The 15073-nt window shown below is 35.6% G+C and overlaps 1 protein-coding gene across 15 annotated transcripts in view; it reads right to left on the bottom strand.

Moving 5' to 3' along the window:
- Dmd (dystrophin) overlaps positions 1-15073 on the bottom strand; it is a 2110831-nt gene that overhangs the window by 1516200 nt on the left and 579558 nt on the right. For 14 of the 15 annotated variants that reach the window (XM_063242792.1, XM_063242803.1, XM_063242804.1 and 11 more), the window contains exons 8-9: positions 12720-12901; positions 11462-11593 (exon numbers count right to left, since the gene is read on the bottom strand). In XM_063242792.1, the coding sequence (XP_063098862.1) occupies positions 11462-11593; positions 12720-12901 (314 nt within the window). The remainder of the gene's footprint in view (positions 1-11461; positions 11594-12719; positions 12902-15073) is intronic. The other variant, XM_063242799.1, reaches the window with a different exon arrangement.

Below are 15073 nucleotides of genomic sequence, written 5' to 3' on the forward strand. Positions count from 1 at the left end.
AACCTGTTCTTCAAACATATTCATATTATATTAACTCAGAAATTTGCCAAACCATGTGTAGGTTATGATTCAAGTGTTTGTTTATAAATCAACTTGGATCCAAGTAGATATTTCCCATGGACATACTGATAAGTACAGTAAGGTCATCAGCTCAAACTCCATTTCATCCAATTGTTAATTAAAATTTTTAATCATTAATGAGATTAAATACATCACTTAATCATTAATTAAAGCAGTAATGATATCTGTTGCTTTTTGTTCCCTTTTTTGAGACCCTACAATGTGCCATAACCATGGAAGGTTCTTTACATAATCCATCTCACTAAGCACTCCCAGTAGTTCCATGAGTTAGGTATGATTATCTTAATATACATTACAAAACTGAGGCCCAAAGTGTTCAAGAAACTCTCAAGCAGCAGAGTTTAAATATGAACATAAATTTGCCGGATGTCACAATCTGTGCACTCTTCTCTTTTTCAACTAATACTGTTCAGTCTTAAGAACCAGTGCTTCTCTGAGTAAATGCTGATGCAATGCAGGGTTTCAGAAAAGCACGATTTCTTTCTTCTCAGTGTCAAGTGCATCTTTGTTTAATGCAACTATCTCTCGAGTAATAATGAAATTTCTAGCCTTGGATACAAAGTCCTAGGAGAGTTGAACATAAACTTCTGGCTATGTACACAAAATTTCTTCACTATTTCTACTTTCTGATGTAATATAATTTGTTCAAAATCATCTTGTTTCATCTTGGCCACGTGATTGAAGCAGGGCTGATTGTGATCCGTTTGCATGAATCCTGCCGGTTAGTTGCTTCCCCTTTTGGGTTTAGGTATCAGAATATGACATGATCCTACGTAAGGGAGAGCATAAGAGAAAATATGCTACGGCAGCATCACAGATACTTTGTCTTTTCTGGGACAAAATATCTGCCACCCACAACTTAATGAAAAAGAGGTTTATTTGGTTCACATTTTCAGAACATGGCCAACTGGCTCCAAGAAAGGAAGGACATGAAGGGAAGGCTTAGACTGAGGGAAGCTGCTCATGTCATGACAGTCAGGAAGCCAAAAGAGAAGGGAGGAGTTAGGCAAGGAAATTTACTCTTCCAAGTTATACCAGTGACTCCCCTTCTCATTAGGGCCCATTCTAGAATGTACATTCAGTCAGTGAACTCACCAGTGAATAAAATCATGTGTAAGCATAGTGCCCACATAGTATATCACCTTTCAAAAGCCCTGCCTCCGAGAGCATAATGCTTTGGGGGACCTTCTTGATCCAAAAAACCAGCTTTTTAGATGCATCTCTTCATTCTTAAAACAGGAATTCATTCATACACATAGATTATGAAAGATATACATTAGTCCATAGGTGATTGCAACAGCTGAGCAGCTTCTTGTGAAAATGTTATATAGTAATTTTTTATTAAATTTTGAAAGCCATCCTGCCTACTGTACTTATTTTACTAAGAGCAAATTAAAAAAAAACACAGAATTTGAAGAAGCCATGGAACAATTTTTAAGCACCTTTTGAATAAAAGTGTCTCCTTAAAATGATCCCATGAAATAACATCATAAAACAAAAAAATTAATGAATTTCTAAAATTATAAAATAATATTTTAAATAGAGGGAAGCACCACAAATTCAAAAGATGACTGACAAACTCTGAAAATTTTTACAAAAGTGGCAAAGCAAATGAACAAGTAATATGTAAAATGGCAAAACATAAAAATGTCCAGAATAATAAAATATCAGTTATACTAAAGTGCATGCAATTATCTGTTATTTTAACTATGAGAAAAGACTATAAATAATTCAAACTATACATAAGCATATCTTAAAAGGGAGTGGCAAGGGTGGGAAAGAATGTATTTTTCAGTTTTAATCTTGGGTTTTTCTTATTTCAAAGTCATATTTACATGTATCCTACAGCAAATATAAGACAAATCAAAACTTTTGAGAAGACTATAGTATTTCCTTCAATTTATCATTCAAATTTTGAAACTTGCCACTTAGTACAAGAGCAAGCATTCTTATCCAGAACACTTGAGTGGCAGTAGGAGTATATGCAGGTTGAGATACAGGTGTAAAAGAGAGAAAGAGCCAGGTAAAGGGTAAGGAAGCAAACATCAAGTATTCTAAGCTAAAAAGATAACCTGTAGTCCTCCCTCAGGACCTGTGAAGAATTGGTTTCAGAACACTTCATAGATATCATAATCCACACATGCTCAACTCCCTTATATTAACACATAAGGCATTTGCATATACTGTATTAAATCTTCCCACATACTTTAAGTTAGCTCTATTTTAATACATAACATAAATTTTATGTAAATAGTAGTTACACTATTTTGTGTGTGTGTGTGTGTGTGTGTGTGTGTGTGTGTGTGTGTGTTGAACTCAGGGTCTTGTGTTTACCAGGCAGGTGCTTATGCCACTGACCTATATCCTCAGCCCTATACTATATTGTTTATGGATAAATGACAACTATGAATTCTGTACTTGTTCTGTACATGTGAATGATTTTTACTGAATATTTTCAATTTATATTCACTTAATATACAGATGTAGAATTCATAGATGCAGACATTAAAGGCAGTTTGTAGATGTAAGTGAGAGTGGCATATAGAAAGACAGGGACAGATAATATTGATGTTTCTGACAGATCACAAAAGTTCTTGAAGTCCAGAAAAGTACACCAGAAACAAAAGATGACAGAAATAATGCAAAGGCTCAATACATAGGAATTAGCAATTAATTCAGTGAGAGGCAGCTGAAGGAGAAGGTGTCTTAATGATTTCAGGTTTAGGTTAAAAAAAAAAACAGAAGCAACTGCTGTTTCCACAGACAAGGATGAGCTCAGGTTTGTTTTTTTAGTTACTTTTTTAAATACATTGATTTTGAGATTATGGTAAGACATCTGTTTCTGAAGGCTCCCAGTCAGTACATAGAATGAAACTTTACAATTGGTCTATTTCCAGAGCACAGATGAAGCTCTGAGAAGCGTGGACTGCATCTGGAGACAAACACTGAGAATGTATATACTCTGCCTTGTATAGTGGGTACTCCCGTTTCACTGTTCTGTTTTGTGAATATCAAAATACCATGTTTAGCTGTCTAGTACAATGTGTCTCAGGTTAATACCCATATTTTATGAATATTTGTCATCTAATTTTTTAAAATATAGCTGTTTTTCTTAATTTGTATTTTGAAGAAACTCCTATGTAAGGGTTTACTGATTTTTTCTCCTTTGTTATTCTAAGAACCAATTTTACCGGTAGATGTAATTATGACTTCTGTGATACATTGCAAATCTTTAATAATGTGAAGATGCTTCTATAAAGTATTATGTACTTTATGTCCAGTATCTCTATTTTAAATGCTCAATTGCTTCTTACTTTGAAAATGTATAACTAACTATTTGCCTGTCCTATTGGTGCATACACTTTAAGATTGATAGCTCTTGTTCGAAAAGTAGAAGAAGTAGCAAGAATACACTCTTACTTTGCAAATATGTTTTAGTATTTTCCAATAGTAAAATAATAAGGGAAAAGACACGATGATGAGTAAAGAACAAATTCTTTGGCTAATCAGGTTTCAAATAGTAAAACATCAAAGCTGTGGTAGGAGTCATGACTTGTGGTTTCATTCTCAGTTCTGCAAGTCACTAGGTGCTTCAGTTAATTTATTTCATTTAAATGTTCCCCAAAATATGATTTCCATAATATGATCTCCCATATTTAACATAGAGTTCAAATTAGATGAACCACAGTCCAACTTCAAAAGATTTTTAAAAATGTAAATATTAGTTAAGAAAAATATGTTTTTGTCCTGGCAAAATTGCAAGAAGTATGATTCTCTTCCGTCATTATAGAATTATAAATGCCTAAGCAAATAAATGGATAATTTTTCAAAGCCTGTTTCCTTTATTTTGTGAGCTACAAAAGAGCAAGGCATATCACTTGGGAGTCATGATTATTAAATGAATGTAGCCTAAACTGTTTCAAGGAACACAAGGACAAACAAAGCCTTTGAAAGCAGAAACATAAGTGTAGTGTGGCTTTTTTCTCCTTTGCTTGTGGCAGAAGAGCAGATCCACAGTTCCTGTGGAAAAGGACAAGACTCATGTGGAGTCAGTTAAAGAGGAAAAGAAAAACCAGGTGCTAAAGATGCCTGGGGAAAAGCGAAATGACTTTACATTTATTTATCAGTTGAGCATATTTTTGCTTACAAATAACGAATGTGTTCCTTAGGTTGGCATGCCAGGGAATTATGCCTCTGTAGGCAGAAAATACACCCCATTCAGAAATTTCTATCCTAATCTTTGGAAGTTGTGAATGAGTTACATTAGGTGTCAGTGAAAAACTGAGAATGAAATGGAATTATGCTTGCTAATATGATGATTTCAAAGTAAGTAATTTTTCCTATTCAAGCGGGCTCATTACAATTGCAGAAGCGTAGGTCATAGAAATAATAAGAAAGTTTCATCCTGTCCTTGTTAGCTCTGAAGATGAAACAGTGCCATGTGCCAAGGAACTGAGGACAGCTCCCAGAAACTAAAAAAAGTCCAGGGTATACACATATTTACCTCTTCAGCCTCAGAAAGCAGCGTTGCTGACACTTTAATAAGAACCCAATGTGCCTTATGTTAGAGTCCTGAATTACAACACAATAACATAATAAATTTGTGTTGTTTTAAATCATGCAGCTACTTGTTACAGCAGAATTTAAAAAAAAAAAAAAAGTAATACATAGTTACCAGAATACATTAATCCAGCAAAAGTATACTTTTTCCATGTGAACATCATTTGGGGTATCTTAAGTATTAAAATACAGGGAATACCTCACTTTCATTATCTTTTTACTCCAATTAGCCTTCCCCAAAAGCACACACATACACATACACACACACTAGCTATAATCAAAGTGAATGAATGTCAGTTAGTCAACACATAATTATTTGATTACTTGTCAAAATGAAAGTTTTGTGAGTGAATAGGGGTATTATTAGTAATTACACTGTGATAACTGCTATATATGAGGGTTTCCTAGGAAGTTTCCTTCCTGACATGTTGCTAAATTCAGTAGTTAATTTTCAGGCCTGACATCACTTGAAGCAATCTGCAATACTTAATATAGTCAAATACATTTCTCTGCCTGAAACACTTTCTTCTCCTGGATTCTACAATACCACATCAACCTCCTTTTCATCTCCCCTTTCTAACTACTTCCTTCAGTATTGTTTGCTGAGATAATCTGATATACAATTCTAAGGATCTGTGATCTGTCTGTTTATAATAGTTTAAACAGGTTATTTCATCCAGGTCAGTATATTTAAACAATATCTATAAAATGATGATTCTAAAGTCATCATTCTAATTTCTGATCTCAAAACCCCTTATCTACATTATCCATCTTGGCACGCATAGTAAGATTAGCGTGTTTAAAATTGAGCTCTTAACACTTACTTCCAAAATTACTCCTCCTACTGTTTCTCCCATCTTACTTGTTGGTAACTTATCTTGCCAGTTGCTCAAGTGAAAAATTTTGCAGTAACTACTAATTTATCTAATGGTTTTATAAATCAAACTCAGTGTATCAGGGGTACATTGACCTTGACACAACAGTGGCCTCCAGTTATGCCATTAGGCAAGCTATTGAAGGAATTATGAAAGGTAAAGCCTCCTGATAAAGTTAAGATGTCTGAGTCATGCTATTTAGTAAGTGATTTGAACACATATGATGGGGGAGATAAAGAAGGTAACACAAGTAAGATAAAGGACAAACAGTTTGAACAACCACACTATTTAAATCATGGGTTGTACAATATTCATATTTGCTATACCAGCCTTCATTGATAATGGTACAGTTGATAGAACAAGAAGCAAGATTTGAACAATGGGTCCAATACACAGAGGGTGCCTAAGGTCAAAACATGCACTTGCTTTACTGGATAGATAAAGAAGCAAGTATATGTGGCCTATAGCTACAGAGTTCCATTTGGGGCTGTACTAGGTTTGAGACATTAGTGAACAACAATGTATAGATACACACCAAAGGACCAAAATGATTTGGAAATGTGGCTGAAACCAGGAAAAGACCGAAAGTGGTAAGGGCATAGATACTCTAGTCATTTGCATATAGATTGAAAATAGGGAATTAATTTATATTGCTAAGGAAAGTGTATACAGATAAGAAGGCCAAAGATCTTCCTAAGGATGTTAGAAAAAGAGATAGAAACAGTAAAGTTCACACAGAAAAGTAGAACAGACAGGGGGAATAACTTGCTGAGTAGACTCTGAGAAAAGCATTTCAATGAAGAGGGATATGAGTACTAAACAAAATTCATTTAATTTGGAGACCAAGAATACTTCATTCTTGAATAAATAAATGAATCAATAAATCAAACAGTACTCTATAGCATGAAGTAGGTAACAGAAATCATTTCATAAAAATACATGAGCAAAATAAAGTGTCGTGTTTGGGGAGGGAGTATGCACTTGGGTGTGTGCCTGTAGAAGTTTTGGACAGGGTTATATTCCATAAGAGAGAAAAATCATTGAAAGGGAGACTGAACACATTTTATTTAAGATTAGAAGTAGAGTAAAAGAAGTGATGATCAATGCTTCAAAAGTAAGAATAAGTACAATATTAAAAGGAAGAATAAGAGTTAAGTGGTACAGTTCTGGGAGCTCACACCAAATAGTATTTCTTCATTGTAAACTGTGATAAGAACTCATTTATAGGCATAAATCCTTAGGTAGGTCAGATTGCTTTACCTCAAGAAGTTCAAAAATACTAATAAATATAAATCAGGTTTTCCAAGTTTGCGACAGGTGAGGACACTTGATGCTTCAAAATACTGAGACCTATGAAGACTCTTCTTACAGTATAGATTAAGAGTGACATGCACAATTGTTGTCTTAGTTACTTTTTACTTGTTGCTGAGACAAAATACCTGAAGCCCAAAGTTTGGGAAAGGAAAGGTTTATTTCTTACAGTTTTTGGAGGTTTCAGGCCACACTCAATTGGCTCCAAGACAGGCGGGCATGCCTGGACCGCAGTTCATGGCGGCCGCCCACAGCAAACTTGAACCAGCAAAGAGAAAGACACACTTTCTTCCTGCCATTACATCACATCCTGGCTCCACCCCTATATGGGTGGAGCACTGACACCATCAATCTAAGCACTAGACAATGAACCATCATATATGAACAATGCAAACTCATGAGGCCTGGGGCACACAAACATAAACCATGACATTCCACCCCTGGACCCCAGGACTCATGTACATCCTTTATACAAAAGACATTTAGTCCACCTCCAAGAGTTGCCAAAGTCCTAACAGCTTCAACATTGCTGAAAAGTCCAAGTCCCAAGTCTCCTCCAAGATCTACGGCAAACTCTTAACCATAAGCCCCTGTACAAAAGAAACAAGATTAAACATTTCTGAAATGCAAAGGCAAAAGATAAACATTACCATTCCAAAAAGTTACAAACAGGGGACTATAAAGCATTGGAATCAAAGCAAGTCCAACATCGAGCAGGACGAACATTAAGTCCTAGAGTTCTACACTCAACATCTGAAGCAATCTGGTTGCAAGTTCCAAAAGCCTTGGGTGATTCCACCCCCAAGACACTTCCAGCGATTTCAGCTCCCGCAGCTTTTCTCTTAAATCTTCTCTGCTCGCTTTCTGCAGCTTCCCTTGGATCATCCACATTCCTGGCTTTTCCAAACTTCTGGGGTCTCCACTGCACCTTTGGCTTCACCCTTACATCTTTACAAATTGCCCTCTCAGGGGCACACTGCTTGGCCTCCCAGGCCCTTTGCAATTGAGGTGGAAGCCGTCTTACCCTCAGAATTCGTGCATTTTCCTTGCACCTAAAATCAGCACCTTGTGGATGCCGCCAAGGTTTGCTGCTAGCTGAAGCAGTGGCCAGGCTTTTCTCTCTTTTGGCTGTAGGGGTCAGTTGCCTGGATCACAGGGCTCTGTTTACCTGATTGTGATGAAAAGCTTCTCTGTGTTGTCGCCATTCTGGAACCTCACGTGGCCTCTGTCGCCATTCTGGAAACTCATGTGGCCTCTGTTGCCATTCTGGAGCATGGCACTCTTCATCTTTGCTATGAGGCTGCACAGGGTGGGCACCTGCTTCTTGAGATGCCCCGGGGACATCTTTCTTAGCTCTGTGTTTCTCCTCAGGAATCAAAATCTCAACTCTGTCTTTACAATCCACACCCTTCCTGGAATCTTCCTTTGGGCCAAACTCACAGCATTGTACATTATCCTGCTGGGCTCTCTGCTCCTGATTTGAAACATAAAGCTGACTAAAAGCTCCCAACAATAGACATGCCACAGCCTCAATGTTCCATTGCTTTTTAATTTCTTTTTCAAGATTAATCAGTCCATTGCCCTTTGTCTCAGTCTCAGGCAAAGTCTCTGGGCAGGAGCAAAATTCAGACAAACTTTCTGCCAAGCCATAACACACATCATGTGGAGTCCAACAACCAATGCAGTCCTTCCCAGCAGAAACCTCCCGAGCCTGGTCTTTACCAAGAGGCTTTCTATCATCAGCCTTCTGGTCTCCTGAGCTCTGACCAGAATCTCCTCTACAGAACAGCCTAAGCTGCTCCAGCTCTATACATCCAGGCAACATGTCCAAACCTTTCCAAACTCCACCCACAAGCCATTTCCAAAGCCTCTTGAAAAACATGGCCAGGTATAGTCACAGCAAATGACCCCACACCTTGGTACCAAATTTCTGTCTTAGTTACTTTTTACTCATCGCTGAGACAAAATACCTGAAGCCCAAAGTTTGGAAAGGAAAGGTTTATTTCTTACAGTTTTTGGAGGTTTCAGTCCACACTCAATTGGCTCCAAGACAGGCGGGCATGGCTGGACCGCAGTTCATGGCAGCCGCCCACAGCAAACTCGAACCAGCAAAGAGAAAGACACACCTTCTTCCTGCCATTACATCACATCCTGGCTCCACCTCTATGTGGGTGGAGCACTGACACCATCAATCCAAGCACTATACAATGAACCATCACAAATGAACAATGCAAACGCATGAGGCCTGGGGGACACAAACATAAACCATGACAATTGTAATATGCTTAGCAGTGGTCTAGCTGATTTGTGAAAAGGTAGGCCCTGTTTGCAGGCAGGACACTGAGAGGATATAATCTGGACAGGGAATTTGCCCTTCCAAGCTCCTCTTTTCTTTCTCAGTTACCTGGCCACCATAATGTGCACAGCTATCCTCCTACTGACCTCTCCATCATTCCCTTTCTGCTTTGAAGTCAACTGACTACAGACTCAAAATGGGAGCCAAAATAACAAACTTCTCCTCCTTTAAGTTGTGAAAGTCAGGCATTGTGCCTCAACAAAGGGAATGACTGAGACAAAAAATTGACAACTTTTTGTTTTCATTAGGAAGCAAGTAACTTACATAGCTTGCTCAATTATGGAAAGCTACATTTTTCCTGGTAGACTTTCAAGTGAATGCTTGAACAAAACTTGATGGAATCCATTTCACTCTACCTCGAGTTCATTGGAAGGGCTGCAAATATTACTCATAAGGGGCAGTGGTGGCTCAGTGTCTCTGAGACTTCTGAAACAATTTCCTTAGTGTAACTAGTTGAGACATAAACTTATCAAACCTGTGTGTAAATGATCTTCTGATGTGCTTCCTTTAGCAACAGTAAGAATATATCATTCCCTGTCTCTTGTGATTTGTGCTGCTTCTTTTCCAAAAGATAAACACTGGGTTAATTCCCATGGTTTATTTTAAATAAAATGGATAAGTGAATGCATTGAATATTTCATGACATATTATTGTAGGCAGTAATGCTTAAACAAAGATTGACAGAAAAGTGGAGTTTGGCAAGATTTAAATCCACTTACAAATACTTCATTAAGGAGTCCTACTTGTGCAATGATTTTATGAGGTCGTAATGAACAACAAATGTGCTGCCAGCATAAGCATTGGAGAAAAATCTAGAAAAGGCAGTTCAACAAAGTGATAGCAAAGGAAAAAAAAACCTTGTGTCTTTGCTTGTCATAGAATTCTTTAGCAGTGACTATTGCTTAAATGTTGGTTGCTTCCATTGAAGAACAATGATAAAAAGAGCATAAAAAGAGTTGAGATTTTCAAGGGGATGTTCATTGTGTGTGTGTGTGTGTGTGTGTGTGTGTGTGTGTATGAAGAAATAGGTAAATACATTTAAACTTAAAATGAGAGTAAAAATAATGCTTATTTTCCAAAAGGGATGTATAAAACATTAGATTAGTTCATATAGGTACACATATGTACTATAACAAACATTCAAAAACACATAGCATTATTATTCTTTATTAATTACAAGGAAACTGGTTACATTTTTTGGTTTCTCGTTCAAGATTATACAACCAGCCTTTGTGAAAACATGGATGGCAACTGAATTAAAGATGAGTCTGAGTCACAAAAGCTCTCTCATTCAGGGCCCTCTGTTTGGGTTTGCAGAAAAACTAGCCAAGGATAGAGGGCATAGCTGTACTCTAAAATAGAAGTTTCCTTGGGGGAATCTTGTCACAGTTTAGAATTTTCAACATGTTTCAATTAAATGCCAAATTAATTGCTAATTACATGCACACCAGTATCTTGGGAGAAAAAGTGAAAACAACCAATGAGTCTCCAAAAATGTATACTTTCATATTTACTAATAGGATCTGGTTCATTTTTCTAAACTCTCAAAGTGTAGTTTTAGTAAAAGTGTAGTTTTCTCCAGAACTTTTCAAATTGCTGTACTGAGCCAAATAAAGCTTTCTTTTAGAATAAAATTCTTGCAAATCTAGCAATCCTAGTACTTTTCATTTCCATGCTATAACATATATGAGACTATAATTTCTTATATTTTTAGGTCTTCTCCAATACTGCAAGGGTAGAAATCTCCACTGAGTAGATGCCTCCATATTAAACTGAAAGTATGAAACAGTGCATGGATTCTGACAGGTTTAAATAGACCATAAACACATTGGTAGAATACATAATAGGAGCTAGCATTTAGAATGTGTATTTCCTTTATGTAGCAGATATCTACAATAAAGTCCCCACATAAATTTTACAATTTTTATGCATTTGTCCACACATATACATACACATATGTGTATATATACTTTAAATAAGCTTTCTATTTTTTGACTATTGGAATTCTTTGTTAAATAGCATCTTCCACTTAATTATAGCACGGAAGTACAAATCACTATTATGAGAATCCCCATTTAGGAAGCATTAACATAATTAAAACAAGAGAAGACTCAATAAAAGAGCAGCATCATGTGAGAGAAACTAATAAAACTGAGAAAAAGAAAACAGTTGTGAAGGACAAGATAGACCCTGAAAATTTCAAAGGAGCAAAAGTAATGTCAGACTATCCTGGAAGAAGTTCTCTGATTTATAGAAGAGAGGGTAAATGTTGACAGACCTTTGAAGGAAATGGGCTCCTTGTGGGATCGGAGGTGGTGACATAAGCAGCCTGTGTATAGGCATAGCTCTTGAATCGAGGCTTAGAAGAAGAAGTTGTTTGCTCATAGCCCTGTGCAAGACTGACAGTGATCTACAGAGTGGGTTTTGGGGGAGGGCAGATAGAAAGGAAAAGAGAGATGGTAAGTGATCTAAAAGGACTATTTTCTAACATGCTAAAATGTATATATTCAGTAAGTGAATAATAAATCAACAAATACAGCACATTAAATTGAAAATCTGAAATGGTGATACAAATAACTGGTACACCCCCTGAATTGTGACACTCAATTTTTATCACATTGCAGAGCAGGATGTTTGAGAAGTCAAAGAATGTAGCATTTAACCATGAGTATTGCATGTGAACACAAGTCCCTTAATTCTACGGGATGATGTCTGTCGTTCTGGCAGAAATAGGCACTCGAAACAATTTTTCTCTGAATCCAAAGAAAACAAAGCCAACACTCATCAGGTCAGTACTCTAGAAATAGTGGAAGCTTTCATGAGCTAAGTATAGAACTAGCTCAGTACAGCGAAAAAATTAGGACTAAGAACTCTCCACAACTTCGACAGAAATTATACTAAAGGCTTTCTCATTGTTTTTTTGTCATGAAAACACCTAAAAAATCTATTTTGGGGGTGAGAAGAAATCAATTAATGGAAGAATCTCATTGCACTCTCAACAGAGATTTCATGATGGATTTTGTCATGCATATAATATCTCCATTTAATTTGTATCAGAAATATTTTAATCTATTTTAAATGTATTATCTTGACTAATCAAAAATAATTACTCTATCAATAATCTGCCAGACAAAGTGTTTGCTTTTGTTTTTCTTGGCCTCTTGTTGTTTGCTGTAGGTTATGGCTGATTTAAAGCTAAACATACATGTATGTCTTCCATTGTATTTCATTCTACACAATAGAAATGAGTGCTTTTCACTCTATACTCCTGTGTGAAGCATTGGTATTTGAATTTTATCAATGTATACTATATACATCAGATAAAATGTAAAAGTTTTAGAAATCTCTCTGCGTATATAAACATTATGATATGTATATATTTTGCATACATATTTTAAATGCATATATATATATATATATATACACACTAATTTTACATATACATGGATATACATCCATTTTCTAGGTGAATATATTATAAGAACATGTATAAAACCAAAATGCAACTGGTATTATTTTTCTTTAAGAAACTTTACCTGTTGAGAATAATGCATTTGGTGATGTAATTCATAGTGTTCCTCTTTAGTCACCTTTGATGGCCTTGGCAACATTTCCACTTCCTGAATAGCTTCAATACTGACTTGCTGAGGCAAAACTTGAAACAGTGATGTTATATACATTAAGATGGACTTCTTATCTGGACAAGTGGTAGCAACATCTGTAAGCACATTAACACCACACATCAATTTTTGGTTTCTATATTTGAGACTCTGAAAGGATAAGGAGCAAATCAATGTTACAGGAAGAAGACAGATTAATGTGTACTCGATTGTCTATGAATGTCCTCTAGAGACTAATTAGAACATGATAATCAGGCCCAAAATGTCCTTGCGATTTGGCAGACCAATGAGATGAGCACTAAAGTTAATTTCTTTTACTTGTTCATATAGAAACTTCATTCTGTAATACTTTCTTTTAATTCAAATCACCAAACCCAGCCTACCTAAAAAAGAAGCTTTTATTAGGTAAGAAACAAAAGTAAGAAATACATTTTCCTTTCCATGGAAATTATATTAGCATGCCAATTAAAATAGTACATTTATAATTAGCAGTTACAGAAAACCACTTAATGTCTAGGCTCCCAGTAAAAAATTTTACATCTTACATTTTTCATGGTATTATACTAAGTAATGAATTAAAAATTATCTCTGTTAAAATGAACCATATCTTTCCACAATAAAAATAAAATAAAATAGCAATAGACCAGATGGATAATGATTGGTAATATTCCTTAAGTACATTAAAAATATTTGTTTACATTATGATGCAGCTTTTAAAATAGAATGTCACTTTTATTCTCAGACTTTCAAGATATATTTAAACATCTCGCACATAAATTAATTCTAACACCATGTCATTTACCATATTTAGGGAGTGAAGGTAAGCCAGCATTTCATTTCACTATTAACTTATAATGGTATACACAAAGGGGCAGATCGTTCAAAAGATTCTTTTTCCACTTGCCATCACAGTTTACTCACTGTGCTAATTTGAAGGAATCTAGATATAAAAGTTTGTAACCCTTTATGGGAATTGTATTAATAACTTCAGAAAAGTGCAAACACAATTCTTGGCAGTGGAATATACTTCAGTCTTAAAAACAGAGCGTTTCCTTGTGACAACATTTATGAACCTGAAGGATGTTATGCTAAGTAAAATAAATCAGACTGCAATAAAAAGTAATATGTGATCTTTATGTGAAATCATAATATATCGAACTCCAAAAAGTAGAGGGCAGGATGTTGTTACCAGAAGTTGACTGGCAAGAGTTGAAGAGAGATTGGCCAACCAACAGAAAATCTGATCCAGGGAGGGGAAATAGGTTCAGGAGCTCCATCATACAACCTAGTTAGTAATGATGGATTGTTTTGTTAAAATTTGTTAAAGATGATTTAAGTGTTCTTGCCACAAAACAAAACTGATAAATGTGTGTAGTCAAAGTATTTTAATTAGCTTGATCTAGCCATTTCAATATGTGATCTCATTTCAAGACATCATGTTGTACAGGATAAATTCATGAAATTTTAATTTTTCAGTTAAAATAATTAATTTTAAGACAAACACAAAAGAAAAACATTGAGTCCTGGCAAGAAGTCAAGGCAACTCGCAGGCAATGTATTTTACGTACCACAAATTGTATTTGCTTAACTCACATTAAATAGTCTGATTAAATATGTATATCCCAGTTAGAGAGTCTGATTATGAGTGATAAACTCAAGAGTAAAATTGCCAGTCCAATAACACAGAACATTTGAACAAGTCACTTAGTCCTTTTGCATATAGCAAGACTATGATTAATCTATAGTATTTTAAAGTTATTTTGTAAGAATTAGAAGGGAGAGAAAAATCATTATTCTTTGGTCTGTTTCTTATCCATAGTACATAGTGATTCTCTCAATTTTACTGTGCATATAAATAACATGGAGATCATTTTAAATTTCAGACTCTGATTCAGGTGAGATTGGAACCAAGGTCTCTGAATTTTCAACAACATCCCTGGTGATTCTGAAGCTACTGATTCAAAAAAGTTACATTATCTACATTTTGATTATTTATTCATTTCTCCAAAATTTGTTTACTACACACTTAAATGCACAAATCTGAGAGGAATATTATGCAATACCTATTCTTTCCTCATTATGAATTTAATTATTAACCAAAGGGCAATAAAAGTAATTGTTTTAAAGTACTTATCTAGAAAGAATACTTTGTGCACTAACCCTAACCTGTAACTTGGCCTTACTGTAAATGTGTGTTTTCCTTCCCCTCTGGGCAAAGGATTGATATGTTAATCAATGCTCTCCTCTGTAAAGAATTGTAAAATCTTCCC

Source organism: Cavia porcellus, unplaced genomic scaffold (genome assembly GCF_034190915.1).
Source record: "Cavia porcellus strain 051 isolate PalLab524CR breed Dunkin Hartley unplaced genomic scaffold, mCavPor4.1 scaffold_33, whole genome shotgun sequence".
Lineage (NCBI taxonomy): Eukaryota > Metazoa > Chordata > Mammalia > Rodentia > Caviidae > Cavia > Cavia porcellus.